Raw genomic sequence first — 27,361 nt, forward strand, 5'->3', positions numbered from 1 at the left:
AAAAAAAAAAAAAAAAAAAAAAAAAAAACCAAAACCAAAAAATACAGATCTTCTCCAACTAATGTTTGATTATTGAATAATATATGAGAATCTTCTTGGAAACGAAGCTACCCCAAAAGAAAACTACTACTACAACACAGTCATCTGTTTTGTAACAAAATCGATCCTTCTATGTTCCCGCCGTAACCGAAAGCTCTCATCTCGTTTGTTTAAAGTTGTGATGGGAACATGGAAGACGAGAAGCAGTAGTAAGAAGCAAGTTTGCTACATTTCAGTCCCAGCTCAGATCATAAACTCTGTTTCTTCATCGTCTTTACACTCTTTTCTCGATAACAAATCTTCAAAGAAGAAGCACACAACAAGCAAATTCTCCAATCTCAGAAACCCAAAGCTCTGGGCTTTATCTCTCTTCTTACTTACTGTTTTGGGGATATCATTAAGACTCAGTCTTTGTCTTTCTTCTTTTGGTTTCGGCGATCACGAAAGTCAACTTCAAAGCTCGGATTCTAATGTATCTCCTAAATACCATCTAGGTTTTGCGTATAGCAGATCAAACGCTACTCAGGTTGAGATTTCAAACGCCAAGGATCGATCTTTGGATACGGGTGTGGAGAAAAATGAGACCTTTGGTGGTGATGGATCACATTTGATCACCTCTGATCGAAATGGACATGGTGATAAGAATGAGTTTTGGAAACAGCCTGATGGATTAGGTTACAAGCCATGCTTAGACTTCAGCATTGGTTACAGAAGAGAGAGTAAGAAGATTGCTAGAGAGAGGAGAAAGTATCTGATGGTGGTTGTCTCTGGTGGGTTGAATCAGCAGAAGATTCAGATTGTTGATGCAGTTGTGATTGCGAGGATTCTAGGTGCTGTTCTTGTTGTACCAATATTGCAAATCAATCTCATTTGGGGTGACGAGAGGTATATATTTGATTTTTAAGGGTGTAAATATTAATGGATCATCAGAAATGTTCATTTTTGTGTTCATACGTCATTCTGAATGTTTTGTTTTGCAGTGAGTTTTCAGATATATTTGATTTAGAGCAATTCAAGAGTGTTTTAGCAAATGATGTGAAGATTGTTTCGTTGCTGCCCGCAAGTAAACTAATGACTAGACCATCAGAGGAAGGTGGTATGCCCTTTAACGCCTCCCCTCAATGGATCCGTTCGCATTATCTAAAGCGTGTAAGATCATACAACCTCCCTTGGATCATTTGGTGGTGAACAAATAAGAAACAATGTTCAATGGTCTTTGTTATACTTATATCCTGCAGTTCAATAGGGACGGAGTTCTGCTTTTAAGGAGATTAGATTCAAGATTGTCTAAAGACTTGCCCACTGATCTCCAGAAGCTCCGTTGTAAGGTATGTTTCTAACCTGGAAGCTAAAAAGAGTTTGTTTTTGTTCTTTCACATTTGAACAAGAAATGTGTTGCAGGCAGCATTTGAAGGACTGAAGTTTTCGCCACGGGTCATGGAGATGGGGAAGAAGCTTGCAGAGAGGATGAGGAGCAAAGGGCCTTACATTGCGCTGCATCTTCGAATGGAGAAAGATGTGTGGGTTAGAACAGGATGCCTTTCTGGTTTGTGCTCAAAGTATGATGAGATTGTAAACATCGAAAGGATTAAGCGGCCTGAGCTCTTAACAGCCAAATCTAGTATGACATCTAATAAGAGGAAACTCGCTGGTCTCTGTCCATTAAATGCCAAGGAAGTAACAAGGTAAACGAGTGACCTAACGGTTTTCTTACAAAGTTTTATGTGCTGAGAGAGAAGTTGGTTTTCAATTATTACCGGTTAATTTCAGGCTGCTTAGAGCACTTGGAGCACCGAGAGATGCGAGGATCTATTGGGCGGGAGGGGAACCGCTTGGCGGAAAGGAAGCTTTGAAACCGTTAACAAGCGAATTCCCAAATCTCTACAACAAATACGATATTGCATTGCCACTTGAACTCAAACCTTTTGCAAAACGAGCTTCGATAATGGCAGCAATCGACTATATAGTGTGCAAGGAGAGTGATGTGTTCATGGCATCTCATGGAGGGAACATGGGCCATGCAATTCAGGTACACATTCTTAGGTCTCTGTTGTTTGAAAAGTCTGATTTCTAGTGTGCAACTTACACAATCTTAAGGTAAAAAGTGTTAAATTAATCTTTCAGGGGCACAGGGCTTATGAAGGACACAAGAAGATTATAACACCAAACAAAAGGCATATGCTCCCATACTTTGTGAACACATCAATGAGTAAAACAGAGTTTGAGAAGATGATAAAGAAGTTACACAGACAATCTCTAGGACAGCCAGAACTAAGGGTTAGCAAAGCAGGAAGAGATGTTACAAAGTATCCTGTTCCTGAGTGTATGTGCAAACAAGCCACCTCTACTATTTAAAGCTTCTTTTTGTGCACATATGGTCAAAAACAAAGATTATTTTTGATTAAAGTATAATATACTCTTTTTACTCCTTTTTCTATGCTTTATCTATAAACTAAACTCCTTGAAACAAGACATTTTCATCAACGAAATTATCTTAGACAAAAAGAAAAAGAAGCTGTTTCTGATCAAACCAAGCTTTTACTGATTCATCCAATACTTATTCAACAATAAAAAAAAAACTCAGTATCTTTCAAAAAAGAATCCAATCTTTCACCAGGAAACTATGAGAGAGACACAAACTTAAAAGCTTCTAGAGCTAAACAAATGTAAGGGGGGGGGGGAATCAGTAGCCTTTTCCACAATGTATCAAACTGCCGGCACCTAGAAAAAGCCCAAAAATTGCTGCACTGCCAATGGTAGTTTGCCCAATGTATCTTATCTTCATAAGCCCAGGAACCTGCAGGAAAAGAAGAAAAAGAAACAAATGATCATCATCAAGCAGTAACGAGATATGAATTTTAAACAGTTAATGTCGATCCACAAGTTTCTATTGAGATTGTGATCACAACCGTTTACGCATATAGTGACAACAAGAACAATCTCTNGGGGGGGGGGAATCAGTAACCTTTTCCACAATGTATCAAACTGCCGGCACCTAGAAAAAGCCCGAAAATTGCTGCACTGCCAATGGTAGTTTGCCCAATGTATCTTATCTTCATAAGCCCAGGAACCTGCAGGAATAAGATATCTACCAGTTAATGTTGACATAAGTATCTACTGAGATTGTTTTCCCAACCGTTTAAGCATATAGTGACAACAAGAGCAACCTCTACTCCAGACATCTTCCTTATCTAACTTAAAGAGCTAAAACCTTGAGATTGATCTTGCTAACCAACTCACAAGTAAACACAACAAGACCAATCATAACTCACAAAATAATGGATTAAAGTTGTCCAAAACGGTGAGATAGATGCACAAGTCAAATAAGTTCAATTTTCTCAAAAGTGAAGGCAAACAAAACACAAGACTAAGGCTGTGCAGTGTGTTTTCGACTCATCAAGATATCCAAAGAGGAAGAGTGACAAAGAGTTTCACTTTTTCAAGAAAAGATTCCGAATTAACAAAGCGTACCTTGAATCTAATCGCTTCGTAAGTTCCATAGACAGCACCTGAAACACAACGAAACAAGTTCAATATCATCTTCACACTCAAAAATATTTCGTACCCAAATTCCCATAGAATCGAAGACATATAAAGGCGAATTTAGATTGTAATTTAGGGTTTAGGGTTTTTATTTCCAGAATGTAAAGGAAATTGAAAAAGAAAAAAAAAAAGCGTACCTACAGCGCCACCAACTGCGCCGCCAACGGCAACTCCGGCAGTGATTCTGGCCAAACAGCTGTCTTTCGCCATCTTTTTTTTTTTTGTTTGGAGAGACAATTCGTTTGCTGTGTCTTTCTTCTTCTCTGTCGGAATATTAATATTGCGGTTGCCCTCGCCGCCGCTTTATAAAGGTTTTGACTTTGGAAGAGTTTATTTTTTGCTTGCAGAGTGGATCGATTTTGCCTTTCGCTACAAGAACAAGGCCACACAACACCGACCTGATCCTAAACCGGGCTTAACCGAATTCGAACCAAATTTGTGGAAGACGTCATTGGTTTATTTACCCAATGGTATATTAACTTACTAAAATCCTGCATTAATTGGAGCTGTTTTGTTTTGTTTAAGAATAAAATCTGGCCATAACATTTATAAAAAATATACGATATACTATAAAATTTAGCAATTTAAAATTTTATAAAATTTATATTAAGTGAATCATATTCCTTTAATAATGTCATTTATTAAATTAAATTAATGTCATTGATTTTATTTTTATTTTTCAGAAAATTGCTAGTTCTTGGACAAAAAAAACACACACACATGTCTCTTTTATAAGTTATAACAAAGAAACTACTCTCAACCCACTTGAGCTAGCTACCAATATATATCATTTGAACCTGATACAGCTGGTCATTCTTCTTGATCCACACTGCCAAAACAAAGCCAATATATCAGTTCATATCTTTAGATGTGAAAATAGATACAACAGAGATGTCAGAATAGCAAAAGTGCAAAATAAAAAAAAAAACTGGATAAATCTTGAAAGGCTGAGACAGTAATCACTCATTCAGTTGTTCAACCAAAGGTAGTGTAGGCCAAGATACCAGATTGCATCACATCAAGATGACGCAATAAAGTAGGCCTCCATATAAGTTTTGTATCACTCTAATAACTACGTAATATTTAATTAGACTATGTAGGCAAAATCCTGAATATGTGTAAAATAAACAGCAATCATCAAATTATATGTTTTCATGGTAACAATTGCAAGACAAGAAAGAGCGTAGGCTTCAACATAGTTTAAAATTTTACTGTTGGAAATCAAATAATGTTGGCTCACTTTGATAAAAATATTTCTCAGTAGATTTTTTATTACCTTTTCACATATCAAAAAGAAGAGACGATTCTCCTTTGAAAGAATTGTGTCTGTGCTCTTGCAACCACAACACATGACGTACTCAACTGAAATAAACGGCAATTAAAACCACGTTTCAGAAATCAACACAAGGGATGTTGTTGGTTAGGGCTCTTATGTGTCTTGAACTCATACTCAATACAGTTGTTACTCCAAATATATATACAGTATGATATTCATTTACGGCAATCAAAATCTTGAGTTCAGTGGAAATGTTATACTTACGGATATATCGTCGTAAATCCTCTTTAAATCGGCCGGATCTAAATCCCCTATCGATAACCAACCTTTGCTGCCCATCTATTGTACCCCTTGCATACTTGCCAGCACACAAGAAAGCGCTAACATGATTTGGTTGTCGATGCATCCTGAAAAAGTTTTAACGGTGGTAAAGTATTCCAAAATACAAACATTAAAAAACCACTACTGGACTTTGTGTTCATACGTCTTGCAATAGTCCATAAAGTTGACAAAGACTGTTTTGTCTTTCCCTTCAAGAATAATTTGTGGTGGCCTTATAACTGTAAGAAGCCAAACTCCAACAAGCTCTGGACTATTTTCACGCAGAATATTAGGTCATCTCCATCGAACATCCTTAAAGATATCTTAGGAGTTTCTTAGGTCAAAAAAAAAATAAATAAAAAAAATAAAAACTGTCAAATATACTTAGCATCGGCGCTTACATAAGTGACTTTAGGATCCTTTAGAACCGACGACGTGTCAACATATTGTTGGCTATATTTTTTGACAAAAGAAAAAAAAATTTTTACCCTATCTCCTTCTCATCTCTCTCGTCTTCTTTCCGAGGACAAACTGTTTTGAAGCGGAGGAGAAAGTCTGAGTAGGAAATGGTTCTGAAGTTTCTGAACGAGAAATCTGTGAACAAGGGTGATGCTTCTGTTGTTGTTAAGTTGTAGAGCGCTATCAAATTCAATGGCAAAGGTGTGTCCGACTTTTTTTATCTGATCTCGGTTTTGATGAGTTTGATGGATTTGTTTGTGTTGGATCGTGTTTGGATGGGGTTATTGTTAGATGAAATAGGTTATTTTTCAAGTTACAGCCTCATGATCCATTGAATTGAGCCTAAGAAATTAGGAGTTGAAGTAATTGATGAATAGAGTGTGAAATTGGGATGAATATTTGTCTCAGAGTCAATCAAAGTTTAATCGGTTACACTAGCTGGCTTAGAGGTACTTGGATTTGTTGGGTCTCTTGAGCTCGGAACCAGTTGGATTGGTTTGATAGATATGGATAGTAAGTTTTGGATTATGTTATGTGCTAAAGGATGTAACTCATTGGGGTCTGATTCGAATGTGCAGGTCATTTGAACCACTCTTATCAAGCTGAAGGTGCTGCTGTGCAAGGATCAGGATGGGTGGTCAGTTAGTCTAATATCACCTTTTAAATTTCATTGGCTCACATTGTTGAACGTAGTGCTTTTCACTTCTAACCATGATCATTGATTTTCTTGTATCTGTTGATTGAAACAGTGGCTCGGTCTAGACAAAGAACTGAAGAAGCTTGTGGTTGACACAACTGCCAATCAAGTAAATTATCTATGATCTATAATGCGATATCTTTACATTGGTGTGAAGTGATTGGTTTTGTTAACCTTTGAACGACATTGTTTGCTTTGGGCTCCAAAATACCTACCAAAGTTGTACCACCACCGAGTACTGGTAAGTCTGAATGTTGCTGTGATGTCCGGTTTCCGTTTGGTTTGGTGTCCTTTGGAAAGAATTGATCATCGAGGACATGAGTGGTCTTGATCACTTGTGTTTTGGGGATTTGCTGGCCTTAGCCAACACTGCATCACTCTGTTTCTCCGGTCAGATCCCAAAACCTACAAGTAAGAGAGGACTTTTGATTCTGATTGAATTAGAAATGAAATTGCTTAGTCAAATATGAAAGATGGACTGAGAGATAGCTACTTGTCTCTGGTTATGTATTTTAATATTGGCACAAATCAATATTAAAATTAATCATTTAGTAATCTATTTTTAATATGCTTTTATGTAATGTTTGTTTAAACTTTTATTGAATGCAATATTTGTAAGTTTTTCAAAAGTATACAAGTCTTATGAACTTAAACAAAATACCATAATAATTTACAATATATATATATATATATATATATATATATATATTTTAAGAAACTCAAATTTAACAATCTTCAATGGACCCATGAAATATTAAAGTTTTTTAAGAAGTTCTTAATTTTATTTTTTTTCCAAAATTAAGAATAAGATATGTTTTAAGATACTTTGTTTAAATTCTTTGATGGCAATGCCCTTAAAGACCTTAGGAAGAATCTGTACATTATGGACCAACAAACTCACAATCAGAGAAAAACAAGTAGAAATCAAATTACTTTGGAAGGAAGTATTTGCCACTTAAGGAAATAAATAATCCTCCAAAGCAATATCTATTAAATTTAGGAATCACGGATCTCATATAGACAAACATTGTAGAAAACCAAACTTACATCTTGCTCAATGCTCATCCTTCACTTCTTCCTTGATCACATTACGTTCATTAGCCATGATTACTGCCAAGGAAAGCATTAAGAAACCAAATCAAATATTATAAATATCAACAAAATTGGTATGAACATCTAAAAAAAAGAGAGAAGATGGACTCCGTCACTCCGTTACCTAAAACATAATAAGTAGTAATTTTTATTCCGAGTCTATAACTACAATTATAATCTTTAACAATAGAACGGAAACTTTTGGAAATCAACTCAAACCTTTTTGGTAACGAAACAGCACCCGATTGGTCTTAACGGGGAAACTCAAGCGAAGAGGTTGTGAAGCTTTTTGTTTTCTTGATTGCGTTTTCCTAACCCTATTTTTTTGTTGTTTTCACTTTTATAAAAGCTTTTTATTAAATAAAGAATCCCTAATTTTTATGTTTAGACCGCAATTTTAATTCATAAAACAAAAACATAATTAACCAAAAAAAAAACCCGTCTAATTTACTTACAAAGGACGCGAAAAAAAGGGAGTGTATAATATACAGACAAAAGTATGGGCTAAGAAGAGAGATGGGTGCTCTGTTTCAGTTCCTTAAGCGATTGCGGTGACTTCATTTGTAAATTGAGATGGTTCCTCCAATAATGTACGTATCAACGAAGAAGAGATCGGAGACTTGAAAGGGACGATGATAGTTCAGCAATGCGACTTTTTCAGTTCTTTTTATATTCAAAATTAAGTTTGTTCTTAGTTAGATTGGGCACCAAGTCACTATACAATACTTCAAAGAATGTTAATGATGAGGCAACTACCGCTATGAGCCAAATCCAAAAGGACCAAAACTATGAACTCATGACAAATAAGTTCAATATTTAAGGGTAAACCAAACACAACTTAATGCCTTTTTCTTGACTTATTTGCACAGGCAATCACAACTTTAATCTGTGTCTTCCTTTTCTTTTCCTTTCATTATTAAACCTGTGTTAGAGAATAACATTCTTCAGCATACTCAAAGACAAGTCAATGCCATTAGCAAGCTAGAGAATAAGAAGAAGACAAGCATGACCTCACCAACTCCATAACATGTTCTTTAGTAATTACACAAAGAGAGGCTACTCTCTCTACTCACTTGAGCTACCAATATATCCAGTCTCCCTGCGACCAAGATACCTTCTGTTCATGCGGATTTGTGGCGCACATCGTCCTGATCCACACTGCCAAAACAAGCCCCATCAGTTCATATTTGTAGATATATATAGATAGGCACAGAGATTTTAGAATAGCAATATATAGATAGGCACTGGATAATTCTTGATTAGTATTCAGACGTTAATTACTGATTCTCTTGCTCAACCAAAGCAGCTTTTTGTAAGACAGCGTAGGCAATGATATCAGCATCACATTAAGATGATGCAATAAAGTAGGCCTCCAAATTAGTTTTGTATCACTCTAACTGCGCAATATATATTAATCAGAAAATATAATCTAGGCAAAATCTTGAATAGGTGTTGAAGAGCAACACCTATTCAGGACCATTTCTCCATCATGAAATCATAGAGGGGACGTAGCTATGAGAAGCGGTTTTCTTATATATTCAGTTAGGCAGAAACCATAAACAGAAATGTGTCCAAGGCAAGAGAAACTAATTGGGTAGAGGTTTTTTACCTGTTCACATCTCACAAAGAAGAGACGAACCTCCCTGGAGAAAGTTGTGTTTGTGCTTTTGCAATCAAAGCACATGACGTATCCACCTGAAAATAACCGCAACTAGGAATCACTTCAAGAAATCAACAAAAGGATGTTACTCCAAAATTGAACCTTGAGGTATATTAAAGGATATGTTACTTACAGACATATCGCCGTAAAAGCCCTTCAAAGTTCTTGGATGTAAATCTCCCCCTAACAACCAACCTTTGCTGCGCATCAGGTGTATCACTAGTAGTACCCAACTCAGCAAGTAAGAAAGCCCTAACATGAGCTGGTTGTCGACGCATCCTGAAAAAGTTAAGCATTCCAAATACAATTACATCAAAAAACCACTACGTTCTGGTATAACAAATGGTTCCAAAAAGTACAAAAGTACAGTACTATATGAGACATTGTTCATACGTCTTGCAATAGTCCATAAAATTGACAAAGATTGTCTTCTTTGTCCCTTCAAGAAGAACTTGTGGTGGCATTATAACTGTAAGAAGCGAAAATCCAACATGCTCCGGACTATTTTCACGCAGAATATTAAAGACCCTACGAAGTATCTGTATTTATAACTTCCAATCAGGAAACAAAAAAAAAATAACAAGCATGAATAATCTTGAAAGGATGATGCATTGACCTAATGAAAGAATCCTCCAAAAGCAATATCTATCAAATTATTATATGAATCAAGGATCCCTTATAGAGTCGCAACAAAAAAAATGTAAAAAGCCAAACTTACATCTTGCTCATCCTTCACTTCTTCTTTGATCACATTACTTTCATCAGCCATGATTACTGCAGCCAGGAAAAGCATTAAAAAACCAAATCAGATAATTATAAATATTTATCAACAAAAAAAAAAAAGATGGACTCCGAGTAATTCAAGAGTAAACTCTAAAGTCTAGGTGAAACATTTATAAAAATTCACTCAAATTACCTTTGGTAACGAAACCGCAGGAGTGATAAAACGAGGCTGTGATTTGCTTTTTTGTTTTTCAACCCTAATTATTTCTATTTCTTTATAAAAATTAACAAATATCTATAAAAAATAAAATAAAAAAGCTCAATTTATTTTTGTTTTCACCCCAATTTTTTTTATTATTATTAAAATGGCGCAATTTAATGTAATTGACCAAAAAATACTTATAATTTTACACACACTAATGGCGAAAAAGGGTAATTTACAGACAAAAGTATCGGCGAAGAAGAGAGATTGGGTGCTCTGTTTTGGTTCCTTAAAGAGATTATATTTATAAAATTGAGATGTTTCCTCCAGTAATATATACGTATACGCGAAGGAGATGTCGAAGACTTGGAAGGGACGATGATAGTTCAGTGATGATGACTCGTCGGAGACCCGACTCCGCTACTATTGAGGTAAGGGATGAGAATCACTCGATTGGTTTATTTAAGGAGGATGATGATGATGATATAATTCGAGATTTGGGTTGCATTGATGAGTCTGAAACTAGACATGGTTCAAGTAATTTGCTTTCTCAATGTCATCGTGATGATGTTTGTTTCCTCGACAAGGATAATAAGAGCGATAGCTTTGTTTCATGTAGAAGAAATTTGGATGATTTGTTTCTTGGGTTCGCTTATAAGGGTGTGAGGAGTAGGAAAAGGGATGACTTTGGAAGTGAAACTACTAGTAATCTTGTTTCTCCTCGAATTGCTGATGATGATAGTGTTTCTGAATCTCATCTTCAAGTAAGAAGAGTTTCTCCATACTTCCAGGGATCTACTGTTTCACAACAGTCCAAAGTAGGGTGTGATTCTCGTAGTGTTTGCTCTCAAAGTAGAAGAAGTTGTAGGAAAGGATGCAGGAAAATTCAAGCTAAAGTTCCAAGAGTTTCTCCATACTTCCAGGCATCAGCTATTTCACAATGTGGTTCTGACATTGTTTCATCTCAAAGTGTAAGTAGGAGAGAAAGTAGCAAACTTCAAGCTAAGGTTCGAAGAGTTTCGCGTTATTTCCAGGCGTCAGCTGATTCAGAACAGCCAAGAGGTTTGCGTAGGTATTTTAAGGTTGTGAAAGTTTCAAGATATTTCCATGATGTTGTGCCTGCGGATGGAATTGAAATCGATGATTCACAAAAGGAGAAATCAAGAAGGGTGAGGAAAACTCCGGTTGTGAGCCCTTTACTCTCCCTTTCTCAAAAGACCGATGAGGCATACCTGCGGAAAACGCCTGATAAGACATGGGTGCCTCCACGATCTCCATGTAATCTACTTCAAGAAGATCATTGGCATGATCCATGGCGGGTGCTGGTCATATGTATGCTTCTCAACAAAACATCTGGTGCACAGGTTTGTCCTCATTCCTCTCTCCTTATCTTAACTGAACTTAGATACACTAATTAGGCATTTGAGACCAAATTAGTTTAAGTGGATGTGTTTGGTGTTGTCATTTCTTGTTGCATACCTTCTCAATCATTGACAACAATCAGCTCATGTAAATCATTCTTGAGAGTATTCCAAAGTTTGTTAGGAAGTAAGGAGTTAAACCTCTGTGGGCTTAAAGCTTTCAATATAACCGTTGCAGAAGAAGTAGTTGCAGTCTTTTTGTTTTACGAGTAACTAATTATCCATGAATTGAATTGCTTTGGTCGTGTTGAACTTGGTAGAAGAAAAGGCTTTGTGTGATTGGTCAATGAATTTGTTTTGAAAGGTGATTGCAGACGCGGGGAGTGATATCAGACTTGTTCGCATTGTGTCCTGATGCAAAGACTGCAATAGAAGTTGAAGAAAAAGAGATAGAGAGTCTGATAAAACCTCTTGGACTACAAAAGAAGAGAGCCAAAATGATTCAACGGTTATCTCTCGAGTATCTTCAAGAGAACTGGACTCACGTCACTCAATTGCATGGCGTTGGAAAGTATGCAGCGGATGCGTATGCGATATTCTGTAACGGGAATTGGGATCGCGTGAAGCCTAATGATCATATGCTAAACTATTACTGGGAATTCCTCAGGATTCGGTATAAATTATGAGTGGGAAGGTACAAGTATATAATGTTGAACGAATAGTCTTTGTTGGTAGTTTTCTTATCTTTTGTTGTCTTTGTCACCAATGTTTAAAAGCTGTAAATGAAATATTATCTTATACTACTAACTACAGTAGTTTCTATATCTTATATATTGTAATGGGTTTTGGACCTTTTGGTATCAGCTATGGGTTTTATTTTGTGTTTAATATTGTCGAACACCTAAGATGGAGAGGCATGAGTTAGTTGAGGGTGAAAAAGCTATGCGACTTTCTTAGTTCTTATTATATTCAAACATGAAGTTTTGCTTTTTTAGTTATAGATTGGGCACCAAGTGATGATGCAATATACTAATTCAAAGAATGACAATGATGAGGCAACTACTACTACTGTTACGAGCCAAATCCAAAACTTAGAACTCATTAAAATAAGTTCAATATTAATATTTATTGGTAAACAAATGTACCAAACCGATGCATTTTATTGGTTTATTTGCAGAGGCAATCACAACTTTAATGTGTTTCTAAATTTAAGAGATTTTTATAAGGTTGTTTGGTAAGGGAAAAAGGAAAAATGTTGTGATAATTTGTTATAATGACGTGTCAACTACAATATTTGCACAAAATTGAAAATCACAAAATCGAAAATCCTCTTTTTTTTTTTTTTTGGTTTCAATCTCTCTCTGGCCGACAAATAAAAAAACAAAAAACACAACTAATCATAGGCTTCTCAATCTCCTTTGTCTGCAGGATGATGATGCAACTTTTCAGACAATTTTCTTCCAAAATCCTTCCGTAATTCTGTTTTTTTTCTTCATGTTTCATCGTTATTAGGTTATACCCTCCGTGGTCGTTACACCCAACATTACTTTTTTCTCCCTCTTCCCCCAAAAAAAAAAAAAATAAATCAACTGACCTTTTAGAGTTTTTAGGTTCTGCTTCCAAGAAATTGAAATTGGAACGAGGCTTTGATGGCTTTGAAATTTCATATTAGCCCCTTTGTTTAAGGTAATTTCTCAAGGAATGAATCTTTTTTGCTTTGTGTGGTGCAAAATCAAGTTATATTGTTTTGTTATGATGGATTCAGATTCTCCTTGTTTTAAAAAAATCCAATGGCTCCTTAGGAGATGTTGTCTTGATTCTTGGGAATAATGTTGTTTGAATGGTCACGGCTTTTTTGAGCATTCCTGTGTTCTTCATTCTTGTCTCGGCTCTGGTTCGAAATGTCTGTCGGCCAAGAAAATGTCGAACCTGTTGAAGTTTCAGGTAAATTTCAACACAATCCTTTCATTATCCCCCCTAACTTTTCAAACGTGTAAAAGGTTTTAAATCTTGGCTTTTGTTTGTTTTATAGGGTCGCATGCTTGCTTATATGAACTTTTATGTTCAGAGACACCCAGATGGACTCCTCAAATGGATTTGCAAATATCTTCTTCTGGTGATCATTTTTTGTTGGAGATGAACTTTTTTTTAAAGATATGTTAGTGTTAGTTGGTGACAATCTCATCTCATATTTGGTTTTTCATTTGTCAGATCCCCGAGATCGGTTAGAGAAGTTGCTGAAGCAACCTGGGAATAAATATTGTGCTGACTGTGGCTCTCCTGAACCAAAATGGGTGTAAGTTTGATTAATTACTTGTTGTGTGGTTTTGTACATCTCTTTTGATGGATTGGATTGATTCATTTCATCTGGTTTAGGTCGTTGAGTCTCGGTGTATTTATCTGCATTAAGTGTTCTGGTGTACACAGGAGTCTTGGAGTTCATATATCTAAGGTACATTCTTTTCCATCAACAATCTTGATTGTTTTCTCTGCTTCTGTCTTTAGAGCCTTTAAATCGATAACTCCGCCGATCATCATCGCAGGTTCTGTCAGTAAAACTAGACGATTGGACAGATGATCAAGTTGACATGCTTGTAGGGTATGGTGGAAACACCACAGTGAACCAGAGATTCGAAGCTTGCAACATCGATCAGTCAAAGAAACCCAAACCAGATTCTACTAATGAGGAACGCAATGATTTCATCAGGTAACATTTTTTTACTTACGATTTGTTATTTATGTATGATCATCATGTGTGTAACATCTATACTTCTGCAGAAAAAAATATGAGATGCACCAGTTTATGGATCCAAAGGATGGTGCTTTGTGCCCTTATCAGCAGCCTAGCAGAAGAAATACTTCACCACCGTCTTCATGTTCTGCAAACCACCGTTCTACAAAAAACCGTATTGGTCATGCATTTAGGAATAGCTGGGGACGAAGAGAATCTGATCACAAAGGACCAAAGAAGAGCAATTCCATGGTAACAACCACTAAACATACATACGTTACATGTTTGGCTAATAACTGTTGCTAACGTTAATTTTGTGGGTGTTTTAATTTACAGGCAGGTATGATTGAGTTTGTGGGATTGATTAAGGTTAATGTGGTAAAAGGAACCAATCTTGCGGTTCGAGACGTAATGACCAGCGATCCTTATGTTATCCTTGCTCTTGGTCAACAAGTGAGCTCTCTACCAAATCTCTACTAGACAACTTGTATGATTTAAACTTAACCTCTTCATGTTTGTTTGTTGTAGTCGGTAAAAACACGGGTGATAAAGAACAACTTGAATCCCGTATGGAATGAGACGCTAATGCTTTCGATACCTGAGCCCATGCCTCCTCTCAAAGTGGTAAGAACAGAAATATCATAAACATTTTAGCCGTTAACAAACTCGACTGAACAGAGGCTATACCAAAATCTTGCTTGATATGTAAAAATTTGCAGCTAGTGTACGACAAGGATACATTCTCGACAGATGATTTCATGGGAGAGGCAGAGATAGACATACAACCATTGGTGAGTGCAGCAAAAGCTTACGAGTCATCGAGCATAAAGGAACCGATGCAGCTGGGAAGTTGGGTGGCGAGCAAAGAGAACACGTTGGTGAGTGATGGGATAATCTCACTTGAAGAAGGAAAAGTGAGACAAGACATTTCACTTAGGCTTCAAAATGTGGAGAGAGGTGTACTTGAGATCCAGCTTGAATGTCTTCCTCTCACTCAATGATATATATAAATACGTTACCTCCTTTCTTCCCTCACTCTTTTTGTTTGTTTGTTTTGTTTGAATTAATAGTGAAGAGATGCTAATACTTTTCTTCTTGATCTATCTCTCAAAACCTATGTAAAAAAAAAACCATAATTTGATTGATCATTCTTCAGAACCAATCCTAGTTTCTACATTAGTATGAAAAACAAATTAAGATTTTCAAGGGTAACACATTAATTAATTATGTATGGTTGGTGTTACAATTACATAATAAAAGACATAGAGCTGTAGTATAATTTATACTACCATAACACATTAAAAACCTATGTATGGTTGATGTTAAAAAAATTAAAATAATTACCTTATAATTTTTTTGTTATTGCTGTAAAGTGTAAACAAAGCTAAGTAACAAACATATAATAATGTAGATATATAATTAAATAATTACATATATAAGTATATAGATTACCAATTGTGGGAGTATTAAAGGAGAAAATAATCTCCGGTTTGAGCGGCATCGGCGAGATCTATCGTCAGATTTGTTGTTTTACACTCTCTCTCGCTCAAGTCCGGCGACATGAGTTCTCCGGTACGGTTATTATAGCAGATCTACGAAATCGGCCCTGAGATCTTTTCGCGTTTTCTTTGTTTTCGATTTTTTTTGGAAACCGTCGTCTGATCTTACGAATCTTCTTCTTCTTCATCGTCTTACATTGTGTTTCAGGGAACGAGTGTGTTCACCAATTTCACTAAGCTTTGCAAAGGACTTGCTCTGGTGCTTGTTGTGGGACACCTCGTTGTTCAGTTCATCCCTGCTACCATCCCTTACCTTGCTCTCATTCCGGCGAGGTACTTCCGTCTTTCTCTCCTTCTCAATCTTATGTCAATTCTAGGGTTACGATTTTGCTACTGATTGCATTTTGTTCTACTCCGCACGATTCTAATTGCTGATTCACTATTTTGAAGAAATTAGGGTTCCATCATTATGTTAAAATCAGTTAGTAAGTATATTACTTAGGATGCGAATTTGATGCTCGCATGGTACTGTTACCTGGTTGCTATTTAAATTCCAGTGTGAGAACAATGTGATACTCCTTGTAAATTGTAAATTCCAGAGATTAGAATTCTCGCTAGTTAACAGTTATCATTCTCTAGTTTGGGATTCAAGTATTATCACCATGGTTGGTTCCGGCTTGTTACATTTTTTTCAACTCTTCTTCACTATAGGACTATTCCTTTTGCCTGGAATCTGATTACAAGTGGCTATTTTGAACTATCAGTGTATGGGGTATGTTCAACTTGTTCCTATCCAAATCCAGCTTTCTCATCTAATAGTACTTGCTTACATGAGTGACTGTTTTGCAATGTTGCAGGTTGTCTTCAGCACCGTTTCTCTCCTCTTTATGGGAAAGTTCCTGGAGCCCGTCTGGGGATCCAAGGAGTTCCTTAAGTTCATCTTTGTGGTGAACTTCCTTACGTATCTCTGTGTTTTCGTTACAGCCATTGCCTTGTACTACATAACGAGGATGGAAATCTACCTGTAAGTACTCCACCACCCTATATATACTCACTAAGTGTCTGTCTGTTTATACATTATGAAAATAGAGTCTGAAATCCTCCACGCTGTAAATTATAACTCGTTTGCTTCCCTGGTCGGTTACGTTCAATCTTTTACCACAGTATATGATGAATCCTCTATTCTTAGTTAGATTTCATTTTTTTCCTCTGTATAATAATTTGTTCTCTGTTTTCTCCTTGCTAGATATATGCCCTTTGCAGGTTTTCATGGTGTCTTGGCAGGCCTTCTTGTCGGGATAAAGCAGATAATACCTGACCAGGAGGTATTGCTGTTAAAGATAAAAGCAAAGGTAATCTCATACTTTCTACTAAGAAATGAATAAAACCATGACATTTTCTTACTTCAACTTCGGCTGGTTGAAGAAGTTCTCACATCCTATTCTTACCTCTGGTTTTTGTGTGCAGTGGTTGCCCTCAATTATGCTAATTTTGTCAATAGCCTCAAGCTTCTTCACACTAGATTCAGCAGCATACCTTCCCACTTTGATATTTGGTACATATATGGGCTGGTTATACCTTAGGTACCTACAGAGGAGACCAGAAACAAAGCTCAGAGGTGATCCAAGCGATGACTTTGCATTCTCCTCTTTCTTTCCTGAATTACTCAGGTAAAAGAATATTTCTACATTTTTTACTACAATTTCGAGTTTGCCGACAAAATCAATTCATGCCTCATATGTTGTTGGTAATATTGTTTTTCCAAATGAAATGCAGGCCCATAATTGACCCTATAGCCTTAATCTTTCACCGGATGCTTTGTGGACGATCAAATGTCACCAGTGAAGACCATGATTATGCTACCAGCGGCGCACCATTGCCAGGTTCCGATTCTGCAGAAGCATCCAGGAGGAGGTAAACTGGTTCCTCTCTTTTCCCCACTTCCCTGTTCTAGTTAAATGGCAGTTTAGACCTAAGATGCAACGATCTTACTGAATCCCCAGCTCTATGGGGGGTTAGTGCAGTTCATGTCTTCAGCACTGTTTCTCTCCTCTTTATCCGAGATAACGAATGATAGTATTCACTCTATTCTAAGAGAAAGTGATTTTATCAATATTGTATGTAGGAGTTAGACTTATGAGTAGTTTGTATCGAACCAAATCCTGAGAAAACTTGTATATTCGGTTCTAGAAAAGGCAAAAAAAAACTCTGTCATAACACAAAAGATGTAATTGCAGAGAAAGAGGGGCAAGAGCTCTAGAGGAGAGACTAGCAACAGAAAGAATGGTTCCTGCAAAGAGCAAAGATGAATTGCCGAGTGATGCATTGGATAGCGTATAAGTGGAGATTGCAATAAGCTTTTTGAAGGTGTGTGGGTTCTTGCTTGTTTCAGGTGGACATCTTTTTTTCTTTCTTTATGAGGTTGGGTCATTATACCAAAAAAAAAAGATCAGCTTCTCCGTAAATTGTTAAGACAGCTCGAAAAATAGTACATTTCCTTGGACGAACCAGTTAGAAATGATTTCCTTGGACGACGAGATAATAGAAATTTATACATGTTAAACTTCTCTCCAAACTTTTTTTTTTTTTTTTTTCAAACAGTCGCAATCGATCACTCTTAAGACTAAGGCACACAAAAAGTTGGTTTGTTGAGTGAAAAGCAAAGCACAAACTCTAAAATCACTTCTTGTCTATCAACTTAAACTATAAATATATTAAACCTAGTTTATAGCTGTCAATTTGTGTTGTTTATTTGAATGATTGAAAAGTATGATTTTCATTATTATTAGGGAAAAAAAAAAACAAAGAAATGATCTATCAACAAAGAAGTTTTAAGTATACAAGGGATGAGTCAGATGGAGGCACAAAAGAAGGGACTCCATTGACTAGGATAATTTTAAACAAAAAAAGAAACTATAACCGTATCGTATGTATGTGTAATTTGACTAATTTGGTTTCCGGTGGGAAGTTCGTTCTCATTATTAGTATTATTTTTTATTTATTTTAATGGAAAAAGAAAAAAAAAAAAGGAAGAAATGAAAAAGGAAATGACGTAAGCAAATTGACAAGGTAACCACGTCGCATCTATGCGAGAGTCCCTCCAGATGTCTGGTTTGGTAGTCGCTTTAGGAATCAAACGCGGAGCTCCAATAACAATGGCCATTACCAAACTCTTACAATTTCTCTATCGAAAGAGAGATTCATCCATCACACACCACCAACAACATTTCTCAATCTTTCCCTTTTTTTTTCTTCTTTTTTCCCTCGTTTTCAATTTCCTCTTCTCTTCTTTCTGTTGCTCTTCGTTTCCCCACGCCATTCCCAAAAAAAGACATCTCCTTTATCTCTCTCTCTCTCTCTCTCCCTCTCTATCTATCTACGTTCTCGTCGTCCTTGGCTATACTACATTTCCCTCCATTGAAAATCCGATAATTTCTGAAAGACCCAACAAAAATTCCAAATGCGGCTCGGCGATCTAAGCTATGGAGGAACGAATGAGAGAAACGTAGAATCCAACAACAAGAAAATGTGAAGAAAGAAAGAAAGAAAATAAAAAAAAATAGATTTTTTAAATAAAAAAGTGAAATTTCGTAGGAAGAAGAAGAAGCAGGAGAACATAGAAATGTCGGTAGCACACGCAGATGACGCCGACGATTACAGTAGACCAACTGGTGAGTCTTACCACGCCGAGAAAGCTTTACCAAGCGGAGATTTCTACACAGGACAATGGCGAGATAATCTCCCTCACGGCCATGGCAAATACCTTTGGACCGATGGTTGTATGTATGTCGGAGATTGGTGCCGAGGCAAAACCATGGGCAAAGGTCGTTTCAGTTGGCCTAGTGGTGCCACCTACGAAGGCGATTTCAAAAACGGTTACATGGACGGCAAAGGTATACATATCATAACTACAACAAATCCTCAAATCGTTTCATCTCAAAGTTTTGATTTTTTATATTTTTGTTTTTGTAGGTACTTATATCGATTCGTCTGGAGACTTGTATAGAGGATCATGGGTTATGAATCTGAGACATGGGCAAGGAACGAAAAGTTACGTCAACGGTGATTGCTACGATGGAGAATGGAGGAGAGGTTTACAAGATGGACACGGTAGGTATCAATGGAAGAACGAGAATCATTACATTGGACAATGGAAGAATGGGTTGATGAATGGTAACGGTACCATGATTTGGAGCAACGGGAACCGTTACGATGGGTCTTGGGAAGACGGAGCTCCTAAAGGCAATGGAACTTTCCGATGGTCTGATGGGAGTTTCTACGTTGGTGTTTGGAGCAAGGATCCTAAAGAACAGAACGGGACTTATTACCCTTCCACTTCTTCAGGGAATTTCGATTGGCAGCCACAACAAGTGTTCTATGCTGATTTGAGTGAATGTGTGGTTTCTACTTGTCAGAGAATCCCGGTTTTGCCGTCTCAGAAGATGCCTGTTTGGTACGGTTCTTCTGAGCAGAGTAGTAGTGGGAACATGACCAAGAACAGTGAGAGGCCCAGGAGGAGATCCGTTGATGGAAGAGTAAGTAATGGTGAAATGGAATTAAGGAATAATGGTTCTGGTTATCTTCAGTTAGATGATAATGCAGAGAGTAATAGATCATCATTAGGGCCTTTGAGAATACAGCCTGCTAAGAAACAAGGGCAAACTATCTCCAAAGGTCACAAGAATTATGAACTCATGCTTAACTTGCAGCTCGGAATTAGGTAAAAACCGAAACTATATTTGTGTTTTTTTCGATTTGTTATTTGTTTGTTTTTGCTTTGCTTGATGTTGAGTGTTGTTTTTGTTGAGAAGACATTCTGTTGGAAGACCAGCACCAGCTACTTCTCTTGATTTGAAGGCTTCCGCGTTTGATCCAAAGGAAAAACTTTGGACGAAGTTCCCATCTGAAGGATCAAAATACACTCCTCCACACCAGTCTTGTGAGTTCAAATGGAAGGATTACTGTCCTGTGGTTTTCAGGTTTGAATCTTTCTTACTTTTGATTTCTTCTCTTGTGGTATTAAGAAAACAGATGAAAATCTTGTGTTTCGTGTAGGACCCTGCGGAAACTATTTAGTGTGGACGCAGCAGATTATATGTTATCTATTTGTGGGAATGATGATCTTAGGGAGCTATCATCTCCAGGGAAAAGTGGAAGCTTTTTCTACTTGACCAACGATGACCGCTACATGATCAAGACTATGAAGAAGGCAGAAACCAAAGTAAGAGCTGAATTTTTAAACCGCATAAAATTCTGATTATTATTAAGATTCACTCATGTCTTTGTTTTTTTTTCCTTTGACAGGTTCTTATAAGGATGCTCCCGGCTTACTACAATCATGTCAGGGCATGTGAAAACACTTTAGTTACCAAGTTCTTCGGTCTTCATTGCGTGAAATTGACTGGCACTGCACAGAAAAAGGTCCTTTTTGTATTCATGTCTCTGCATTGTTGTTGTTGTTGTTAGCATTTTTCAATTTGGATGTACTGATGAGAGAATACTTTTGCCTGCAGGTTCGGTTTGTAATAATGGGTAATCTATTCTGTACTGGTCACTCCATCCATAGGCGGTTTGACCTCAAAGGATCCTCTCATGGCCGTCTTACTACTAAACCAGAGTCTGAAATCGATCCAAACACGACTCTTAAAGATCTTGATCTAAATTTTGCATTCCGATTGCAAAAGAACTGGTTCCAAGAATTCTGCAGGTGAATGATTCATTACTTCTATCTCTTTTCACTTCTTTCATTTGTGATCCCAAATTCTGAGTGTTTGTTTTTTTACCAGGCAAGTGGACAGAGACTGTGAATTCCTTGAGCAAGAGAGAATCATGGATTATAGTCTCTTGGTTGGTCTTCACTTTCGAGAAGCTGCATTCAAAGACTCTGCCACTCCTACTTCCGGTGCTCGAACCCCGACCGGTAAAATCTTGTCAAATCTTTAACTCAAATTTCGAAAATTCTATCTTAAAGCTTGATTAAAGCAACTTCATCATCTTTAAGCAGGAAACTCTGATGGTGGAAACACTCGTCTCTCCCGAGCAGAAATGGACCGGTTTCTTCTTGATGCCAGCAAGTAAAGAACCAAAAATTCAATGTTTATATCGCAAAAACGTAAAAAAGGGTTTTATAACAGAAAGTTTGGTTCTTCTTTAATGATATGTTTTCCAGGCTAGCATCAATAAAACTGGGTATAAACATGCCAGCAAGAGTTGAAAGAACAGTGAGAAGAAGTGACTGTGAGAATCAGCTTGTTGGGGAACCAACTGGTGAATTTTATGATGTGATTCTCTACTTTGGTGTAATAGACATTCTACAAGACTACGACATAAGCAAGAAGCTTGAACATGCCTACAAATCAATGCAGTATGATCCGACATCGATCTCAGCCGTTGATCCAAAGCAATACGCTCGACGTTTCAGGGATTTCATCTTCAGGGTCTTTGTTGAAGAAGACACTTGAGAGAACAATCATCTAACTTGCACGCCAAGGCCCAACAAAGTTTGAGGTTATTCTTTTTTGTTAGAATTTTTTGTTTACTTTCTCTATAGATATATTTGTAAATTTATTATGTTATTCAACCAATTCTTCTAAGTAGAGAAAAAAAAAATAAAAAATCGATTCTTTTGTAACTAAAAAAGTTCTATACTCTCTGACCCTTTTTTGGTTGTCGTTATTCTTTTGTACTGCGTTTCTTCAAACGTGAAAGAAAGTATGTGTACAGCAGATGGGATGACTTGTGTATATCTTATTCTTTACTTTCGTCCAGTTTTTATATTTTTTACTCTTTTAGAATTATTAACCATTATTATACAACAGAACATGTTTCTAGTTTTCGTTTTATTTTATTTTCAAATTGATTTTTAAATACGTTGGAAAAAGTTGACTTGTAGGTGGATTGGGTATTAGTACAGATGTGAGGTTTTCTGGTGCTCCTCTACAAGCCAAGCTCAAAGTCAATGCTAATAAATTTTAAAATAAGTTCACATAGCATTAAACATTCTTTAGCAAGAAGAAGAGTTTAGATAGCATTCTTTTCTTGATTTACATATGGCTTGAATACTTTTATTAATTTCTATTTTTTTTGGATTGTATATTATCCTTTTTTTTCTGACGTCGTCGTATAGTTTTGCCTTATATCAGTAGTAAGGAGACATGAGACAGCATCTTAAGAAACAGAGAGTATAAGAAGAGGGCTGTAAGCTATAGCTGATAATAATGATAATGTTCTAGTGAGTAGTGAGCTATTGTTTTAGTCTTTTGGATAAATATATAACCATCTTCAGTTTAATGAAAAACCAAGGCCAATATATGTGTATTTTTCAACGTTGCCTTGAATGGGGATACTCATCATGAATCTCATATAATATGTAGAATATGCAGAACTTTTTGTGTGAAAGAGCTAGATGTCTAAAAAACCTAAGCTAAATGAGTTTGTTCGGGTTTTCTCTGAAAGACACTGCTAAAAAGTAGATGCAAATTTGATTGGGAACAGTCAGTCATGTTTAGAAACTAATGTAAAAGACTAGTGAGAAAGGATCGAAAATGGTAGTTGGGGACATGTGTCTAGGGCAGTAGGGCTCCTGCATATGCTTTTGGCTACACGAGACTTTTTACAAAGTGTATATATCGCCTGGTTCAATTGACATTATCCCTTCTCCCATGCCTATGATTGCTCTTGTTGCAGCTAGGAAGGATCTTCCCAAAATATCATTTCATAACTGCCAGGTTTCCACTGGGTTTGTGTCCATTGGCTATAATTCCTATTAGGATTCAAATTCATTGGCTTTTAATCCATTTCGGTTTGCATAATCTATACCTATCCGTATATACCAGATTAATTCAAATCAACCAGAAAAATAATTCGATAAGGGTCAATGAAATTATTTTATGATAATATATTACATCAAGTAGAAGATGTATAAATTGGAATATTAAAAAAAAACCGTAAAGTATATCACTACAAGAAAACAGTCAATTAGCGACTACAAGTAGCGACTACATTTGTAGTCGCCAAAAATAACGACCAGATAGTGACCACTTTGCGACTATGTTGTGACTACAGTAATTTACTCGCCAAACAGTCACTGCTTTACGACCACATTAGATGGTCGTAATATAGTCGTCAATTTAGCGACTATTCTACGACTCATTCGGCGAGTCGTTAAACAGTCACCGCGTAGTCGCCAAATAGTCATAAAAGACAGTTAAAAAACGTGTTTTTTCTGTGGGGGCCAACTGATATTGAGTAGTCGCCTATTAGTGGCATAGATGTAGTCTTTAAAAACAAATTGCATCCATTTGTCATCTCATGCCAACACAATTGTCTTTCCTTCCCCAAAAAAAAATGTAGATCAAAAAAAAAATTTGACTTTATAAAAACTTTTATTTTCTCCAAAAAAATATATATATAGTTCTTAAAAAAACACAATATATATATATATATATATATATATAATGGCAGGAAATTTTTCATTAGAATTCGAATTAGTGGGGTTGGACCAATTCTCGTTTGGAAGTAGCCAAGATACAGTTCAGAATAATGGCGGTAAGTTTTTCTGTCCATGTAGTGTTTGCAAGAACAATAGATGTCTCTCGGGTAGAAGAGTTATGATGCATCCGTTCGATGCATTTTTTAAGAAGCCTATCATTTTTTTACTTTTATTCACAAACAATATTTGCATAGGATTTGTACTTATGAATATGCTCTATTTAAAGCATCTATATTGGTTATATATAGAATCTTTTCCTTATTTATTTTTTTGTTTCAATATTCATTAAGGATTAATAAATACTAAAATAATTTATGTGAAGATTTATTATTATAATTAAGATAGAAATTATATATAGAATAATATATTATAAACTCTAATCTTAAACTTATAAATTAATTCTTAATCTTAGAAATTATTGAATTTAGAAATTATTGAACTTAGAAATTATTAAATTTAGTTATATATAGAATTATTGAACTTAGAAATTTTTTTTGTTTAAGGTCATTGCATTAATTTAGGCCCAAATCTAGGTTAATTACCCAATTTAGGCCCAAATCCATTAACATTCCGTTAAAAAAAAAACCCTAATCTTCTTATCTCTTCTCATTCGAGACAAGGGTTCCTCGAGACAAACCCTAAAGCCGCAATCGACAGTCTCTCTTCACACTCTCTCTTCTCAATCGTCTTTCTCTTCTCAATCTCTCTTCTCAATCGACACTCTCTCTTCTCAATCTCTCTTCTCAGTCTCTTGTCTCAATCATCACACGATGCCTGCTCGAGGAAGAAAGAGAAAACTCGATCGTAATCATTCTCAGATTCCCGGAGGGTCAAGACTACGACATACTAATCTACCCAGTCAGTACGACTTCACGCCGGCAGTCCAAGCTCCTCGTACGCAGCAGACACCTGATGAAGTCCCCATTTTGCCACGACATTCAACGGAATCCCAGATCCGGGACTATCCTCCGCCTCAACAACTATTTCAGGGCTCCGTTACTCGCCAACCTCCACCTCAAGTACGCCGGTCTCCTTCAGTAGAAGTTAACTACAATCCAGCGACTCATGCAACTCTTCAAGATGACTCTCCGCCTTCTCCAGCTCAACGCTCTCAGGCTCGTAGTCATCAGACTCGTAGTCATCCATCGCATCCATCGTCCCAAGGCAACAACTTCGAAGAAGAAACTTCTACGGTGTTGCCGGAGCTCCAGGAGGACGTGGTTCGGGCTCTAAATGCCCTGCTTGTGGTGCCAGGTCGGGATAAGTTCACCACGGTCCTCTCTCCCACACCCTTACCGAACACCCAATGGTATGATTTTTCTCTCTTATCATGTATTTGTAATGGTGTTTTGTGAATGTTAGAAGAGAAATCTGTAGGTCAATGTTTATTTCGTTTGGTTTATTGTGTCTTTAGGATAGTGATTATGATTGTGTCTTTAGGATTGTGTCTTTAGATTCATGTTTATTTCGTTTATTATGATTTCGTTTGGTTTATTGTGTCTTTAGGATTGTGTCTTTAGATTCATGTTTATTTCGTTTGGTTTATGTTTATTTCGTTTGGTTTATTGTGTCTTTAGGATTGTGATTATGATAACGAGAGTAAGTTTATTATGATTTCGTTTGGTTTATTGTGTCTTTAGGATTGTGTCTTTAGATTCATGTTTGTGTATTCATTGCTTGTGTATTATGATATATTGCTTGTGTATTGAGATTCATGTTTATGTTTACTGGTTGAAGTATTGTTTATGTTTACTGGTTGAAGTATTGTTTCTTTTGACTCATTAACTGATGCCTCTTGTATTGTTTCTTTTCGAGGTTTACTCGTGACAAAGGGTCAAAACTTGTTCGGAAGATTACTAAAATTCTTCTAAACAAATTCGAAGGTCCCTTCTACAGCTGGACATGTGTGCCGCGGGACAAACAAGAGAGATACTTCATTGAGTTCGCGGTAAGGATATATGTCACATGTCTTCTTTTCACTTACAATAAGCCTTATGTCACATAGCTTTACATGTCTTCTTTTCACTAACAATAGCTCCTTTTTTCTAGAAAACCCACACCTGGGATCCTTTGATAACCGGAACTGTTCAAGCTTATTTTGAGAAAATCTGTCAAAAGCGGATCAAAGACATGGTTAGCAATGTGAGGACTAGTCGAGTTCAACCAACCTGGATTGGAGACACTCTCTGGAGCACGATGGAGGATTACTGGGACACTGAAGAAGCACAACAAAAGAGTAAAACCTACTCTCAGGCCCGTATGTCTGACCGTAACGGCCTAGGTCCTCATGTCCACCTCTCAGGGCCAAAGTCTTATCAACAGCTTCAAGACGAAATGGTTAAGTGTTATTTACTCTGTTATTTAACTGTTATTCTTACTTAACTGTTATTTTTTAAAGTTAATCTCTTATAACATTGCAGGTTGAGGAATTGGGAAGAGAAGTCCGACTTGGTGAGGTTTTCATCAAGGCACATACAAAGCCTGATGGTACATATGTTGATCGGAAGGCAGAAAAGATTGCAGGGACATATGAGAAGACTGTTCAAGAGAGGTTGTCTCAGCTCGAGGCAGAGTCTTTTGCTGTGTCAGATGGAGAATCACGGCCACGGGACCTCACAACAGAAGAATATACAGAAATTTTCCTGGAGGTAACTTTTTTAAAAAACCAATACACATTTATAGTCTTGGAGTTTAATTTGTCATCCTCTAACCTCCACTTTTCTCTTATTTTCAAGTCCACTGAGAAGGATTCAAGAGGAACACCTTATGGAGTTGGAAGCCTCAAGGACTGCCTTGTCAATGGAACGCATAAGCAAGCATGTGGCTCATCTACCTTTGTGGCTCTCGAAGAACAGTTGAAGAAAGCTCAACGCATGATAGAAGAACAGGCTGCTCAACTGGAGCGGCTTGCTGCGCATGATGAAGAACAGGCTGCTCAACTGCAGCGGCGTGATGCAGAACTTGCTGCGCAATCCAAAGTTATTGCTGCCCAGAACGGCAAGATTGACCAATTCTCCATCGTGGAAGATTTTCTGAGGGAATGTGATCCGCGGTTTCAGAAGTTTGTTGCAAGCCATTCAGCTAAAGAGACAACTCCAACTCCATCAACATCTGCTTAAGGTACTCTTCACTTCTAGCTCATCTTATACAATCATCTGGGATCATTTCTTTTTCTTTGTACCTTCATTTTTTCAACTTGACAGAACCTTAAGGTATTGTGTTATAACAGGGATCAATTCCAGATTTGAGAAGGATACAAGCAGACGA

General features: G+C 36.8%; 8 protein-coding genes and 1 long non-coding RNA gene across 11 annotated transcripts; 6 read left to right on the forward strand and 3 right to left on the reverse strand.

Moving 5' to 3' along the window:
* Positions 118–2,469, forward strand: LOC104740476 (uncharacterized protein At1g04910-like). Its single transcript, XM_010461122.1, has 6 exons — positions 118–924; positions 1,020–1,188; positions 1,278–1,367; positions 1,441–1,724; positions 1,810–2,068; positions 2,164–2,469. Exons 1-6 carry the CDS (start codon positions 221–223, stop codon positions 2,392–2,394), a joined length of 1,737 nt encoding a protein of 578 aa, XP_010459424.1. The 5' UTR covers positions 118–220; the 3' UTR covers positions 2,395–2,469.
* On the reverse strand, positions 2,991–3,944 carry LOC104740564 (reactive oxygen species modulator 1-like). Its single transcript, XM_010461237.2, has 3 exons — positions 3,720–3,944; positions 3,511–3,548; positions 2,991–3,110 (listed from the first exon to the last, which is right to left on the reverse strand). The coding sequence occupies exons 1-3, from the start codon at positions 3,790–3,792 to the stop codon at positions 2,997–2,999; spliced, it is 225 nt and encodes a 74-aa protein (XP_010459539.1). The 5' UTR covers positions 3,793–3,944; the 3' UTR covers positions 2,991–2,996.
* Positions 4,670–5,467, reverse strand: LOC104703802 (eukaryotic translation initiation factor 2 subunit beta-like; the record flags this gene model as incomplete). Its single annotated transcript, XM_010419878.1, has 4 exons — positions 4,670–4,690; positions 4,859–4,944; positions 5,123–5,265; positions 5,343–5,467. Coding segments are annotated over 4 exons (375 nt in total), but the record flags the coding sequence as incomplete, so codon positions are not given.
* On the forward strand, positions 5,592–6,894 carry LOC104740645. Its single transcript, XR_002036087.1, has 4 exons — positions 5,592–5,839; positions 6,217–6,275; positions 6,388–6,444; positions 6,556–6,894. It is a non-coding gene; the product is annotated as an uncharacterized LOC104740645 (long non-coding RNA).
* Positions 8,605–9,856, reverse strand: LOC104740704 (eukaryotic translation initiation factor 2 subunit beta-like). Its single transcript, XM_010461419.2, has 4 exons — positions 9,806–9,856; positions 9,481–9,626; positions 9,221–9,366; positions 8,605–9,122 (listed from the first exon to the last, which is right to left on the reverse strand). Exons 1-4 carry the CDS (start codon positions 9,854–9,856, stop codon positions 8,923–8,925), a joined length of 543 nt encoding a protein of 180 aa, XP_010459721.2. The 3' UTR covers positions 8,605–8,922.
* LOC104740855 (methyl-CpG-binding domain protein 4-like protein) lies at positions 10,221–12,226 on the forward strand. Of its 2 annotated transcripts, none has more exons than XM_010461608.2 (2): positions 10,221–11,376; positions 11,748–12,226. In XM_010461608.2, exons 1-2 carry the CDS (start codon positions 10,330–10,332, stop codon positions 12,057–12,059), a joined length of 1,359 nt encoding a protein of 452 aa, XP_010459910.1. In that variant the 5' UTR covers positions 10,221–10,329; the 3' UTR covers positions 12,060–12,226. The 2 variants fall into 2 exon arrangements, with proteins under 2 accessions (XP_010459910.1, XP_010459983.1); XM_010461681.1 differs by having other exon boundaries at positions 11,738–11,886.
* LOC104740998 (probable ADP-ribosylation factor GTPase-activating protein AGD11) lies at positions 12,712–15,266 on the forward strand. Of its 2 annotated transcripts, none has more exons than XM_010461789.2 (10): positions 12,712–13,059; positions 13,139–13,317; positions 13,406–13,489; positions 13,585–13,669; positions 13,750–13,825; positions 13,917–14,080; positions 14,152–14,356; positions 14,441–14,557; positions 14,633–14,728; positions 14,824–15,266. In XM_010461789.2, the coding sequence occupies exons 2-10, from the start codon at positions 13,275–13,277 to the stop codon at positions 15,103–15,105; spliced, it is 1,152 nt and encodes a 383-aa protein (XP_010460091.1). In that variant the 5' UTR covers positions 12,712–13,059; positions 13,139–13,274; the 3' UTR covers positions 15,106–15,266. The 2 variants fall into 2 exon arrangements, with proteins under 2 accessions (XP_010460091.1, XP_010460166.1); XM_010461864.2 differs by having other exon boundaries at positions 13,176–13,317; positions 14,824–15,105.
* LOC104741149 (rhomboid-like protein 19) lies at positions 15,568–18,171 on the forward strand. Its single transcript, XM_010461972.2, has 8 exons — positions 15,568–15,676; positions 15,812–15,936; positions 16,315–16,375; positions 16,461–16,627; positions 16,850–16,955; positions 17,071–17,273; positions 17,380–17,517; positions 17,841–18,171. Exons 1-8 carry the CDS (start codon positions 15,665–15,667, stop codon positions 17,941–17,943), a joined length of 915 nt encoding a protein of 304 aa, XP_010460274.1. The 5' UTR covers positions 15,568–15,664; the 3' UTR covers positions 17,944–18,171.
* LOC104741244 (phosphatidylinositol 4-phosphate 5-kinase 6-like) lies at positions 19,226–22,279 on the forward strand. Its single transcript, XM_010462158.2, has 9 exons — positions 19,226–19,496; positions 19,576–20,323; positions 20,415–20,582; positions 20,659–20,824; positions 20,908–21,024; positions 21,117–21,310; positions 21,390–21,523; positions 21,608–21,677; positions 21,773–22,279. Exons 1-9 carry the CDS (start codon positions 19,226–19,228, stop codon positions 22,062–22,064), a joined length of 2,160 nt encoding a protein of 719 aa, XP_010460460.1. The 3' UTR covers positions 22,065–22,279.

This window comes from Camelina sativa, chromosome 1 (genome assembly GCF_000633955.1).
Source record: "Camelina sativa cultivar DH55 chromosome 1, Cs, whole genome shotgun sequence".
Taxonomy (NCBI): Eukaryota; Viridiplantae; Streptophyta; class Magnoliopsida; order Brassicales; family Brassicaceae; genus Camelina; species Camelina sativa.

Bases quoted from the DNA above. Each gene is read 5' to 3' on its own strand.
- LOC104740476 (XM_010461122.1), top strand. From the start codon at position 221: ATGGGAACATGGAAGACGAGAAGCAGTAGTAAGAAGCAAGTTTGCTAC. The intron at 1,189-1,277 runs GTAAGATCATAC...TATATCCTGCAG, and splicing joins GTTCGCATTATCTAAAGCGT to TTCAATAGGGACGGAGTTCT. The intron at 2,069-2,163 runs GTACACATTCTT...TTAATCTTTCAG, and splicing joins ACATGGGCCATGCAATTCAG to GGGCACAGGGCTTATGAAGG.
- LOC104740564 (XM_010461237.2), bottom strand. From the start codon at position 3,792: ATGGCGAAAGACAGCTGTTTGGCCAGAATCACTGCCGGAGTTGCCGTT. The intron at 3,549-3,719 runs GTACGCTTTTTT...GTTGTGTTTCAG, and splicing joins CGCAGTTGGTGGCGCTGTAG to GTGCTGTCTATGGAACTTAC. The intron at 3,111-3,510 runs GTACGCTTTGTT...TTATTCCTGCAG, and splicing joins ACGAAGCGATTAGATTCAAG to GTTCCTGGGCTTATGAAGAT.
- LOC104740704 (XM_010461419.2), bottom strand. From the start codon at position 9,856: ATGGCTGATGAAAGTAATGTGATCAAAGAAGAAGTGAAGGATGAGCAA. The intron at 9,367-9,480 runs GTATGAACAATG...TAACTTTTTCAG, and splicing joins TTTATGGACTATTGCAAGAC to GATGCGTCGACAACCAGCTC. The intron at 9,123-9,220 runs GTAAGTAACATA...GGTTATTTTCAG, and splicing joins GCTTTTACGGCGATATGTCT to GTGGATACGTCATGTGCTTT.
- LOC104740855 (XM_010461608.2), top strand. From the start codon at position 10,330: ATGTTTCCTCCAGTAATATATACGTATACGCGAAGGAGATGTCGAAGA. The intron at 11,377-11,747 runs GTTTGTCCTCAT...AGGTGATTGCAG, and splicing joins ACAAAACATCTGGTGCACAG to ACGCGGGGAGTGATATCAGA.
- LOC104740998 (XM_010461789.2), top strand. From the start codon at position 13,275: ATGTCTGTCGGCCAAGAAAATGTCGAACCTGTTGAAGTTTCAG. The intron at 13,670-13,749 runs GTAAGTTTGATT...CATCTGGTTTAG, and splicing joins TCTCCTGAACCAAAATGGGT to GTCGTTGAGTCTCGGTGTAT. The intron at 14,558-14,632 runs GTGAGCTCTCTA...TGTTTGTTGTAG, and splicing joins TCCTTGCTCTTGGTCAACAA to TCGGTAAAAACACGGGTGAT.
- LOC104741149 (XM_010461972.2), top strand. The intron at 15,937-16,314 runs GTACTTCCGTCT...TCTTCACTATAG, and splicing joins CTTGCTCTCATTCCGGCGAG to GACTATTCCTTTTGCCTGGA. The intron at 16,628-16,849 runs GTAAGTACTCCA...TCTCCTTGCTAG, and splicing joins ACGAGGATGGAAATCTACCT to ATATATGCCCTTTGCAGGTT.
- LOC104741244 (XM_010462158.2), top strand. From the start codon at position 19,226: ATGTCGGTAGCACACGCAGATGACGCCGACGATTACAGTAGACCAACT. The intron at 19,497-19,575 runs GTATACATATCA...TTGTTTTTGTAG, and splicing joins CGGTTACATGGACGGCAAAG to GTACTTATATCGATTCGTCT. The intron at 21,678-21,772 runs GTAAAGAACCAA...TATGTTTTCCAG, and splicing joins TTTCTTCTTGATGCCAGCAA to GCTAGCATCAATAAAACTGG.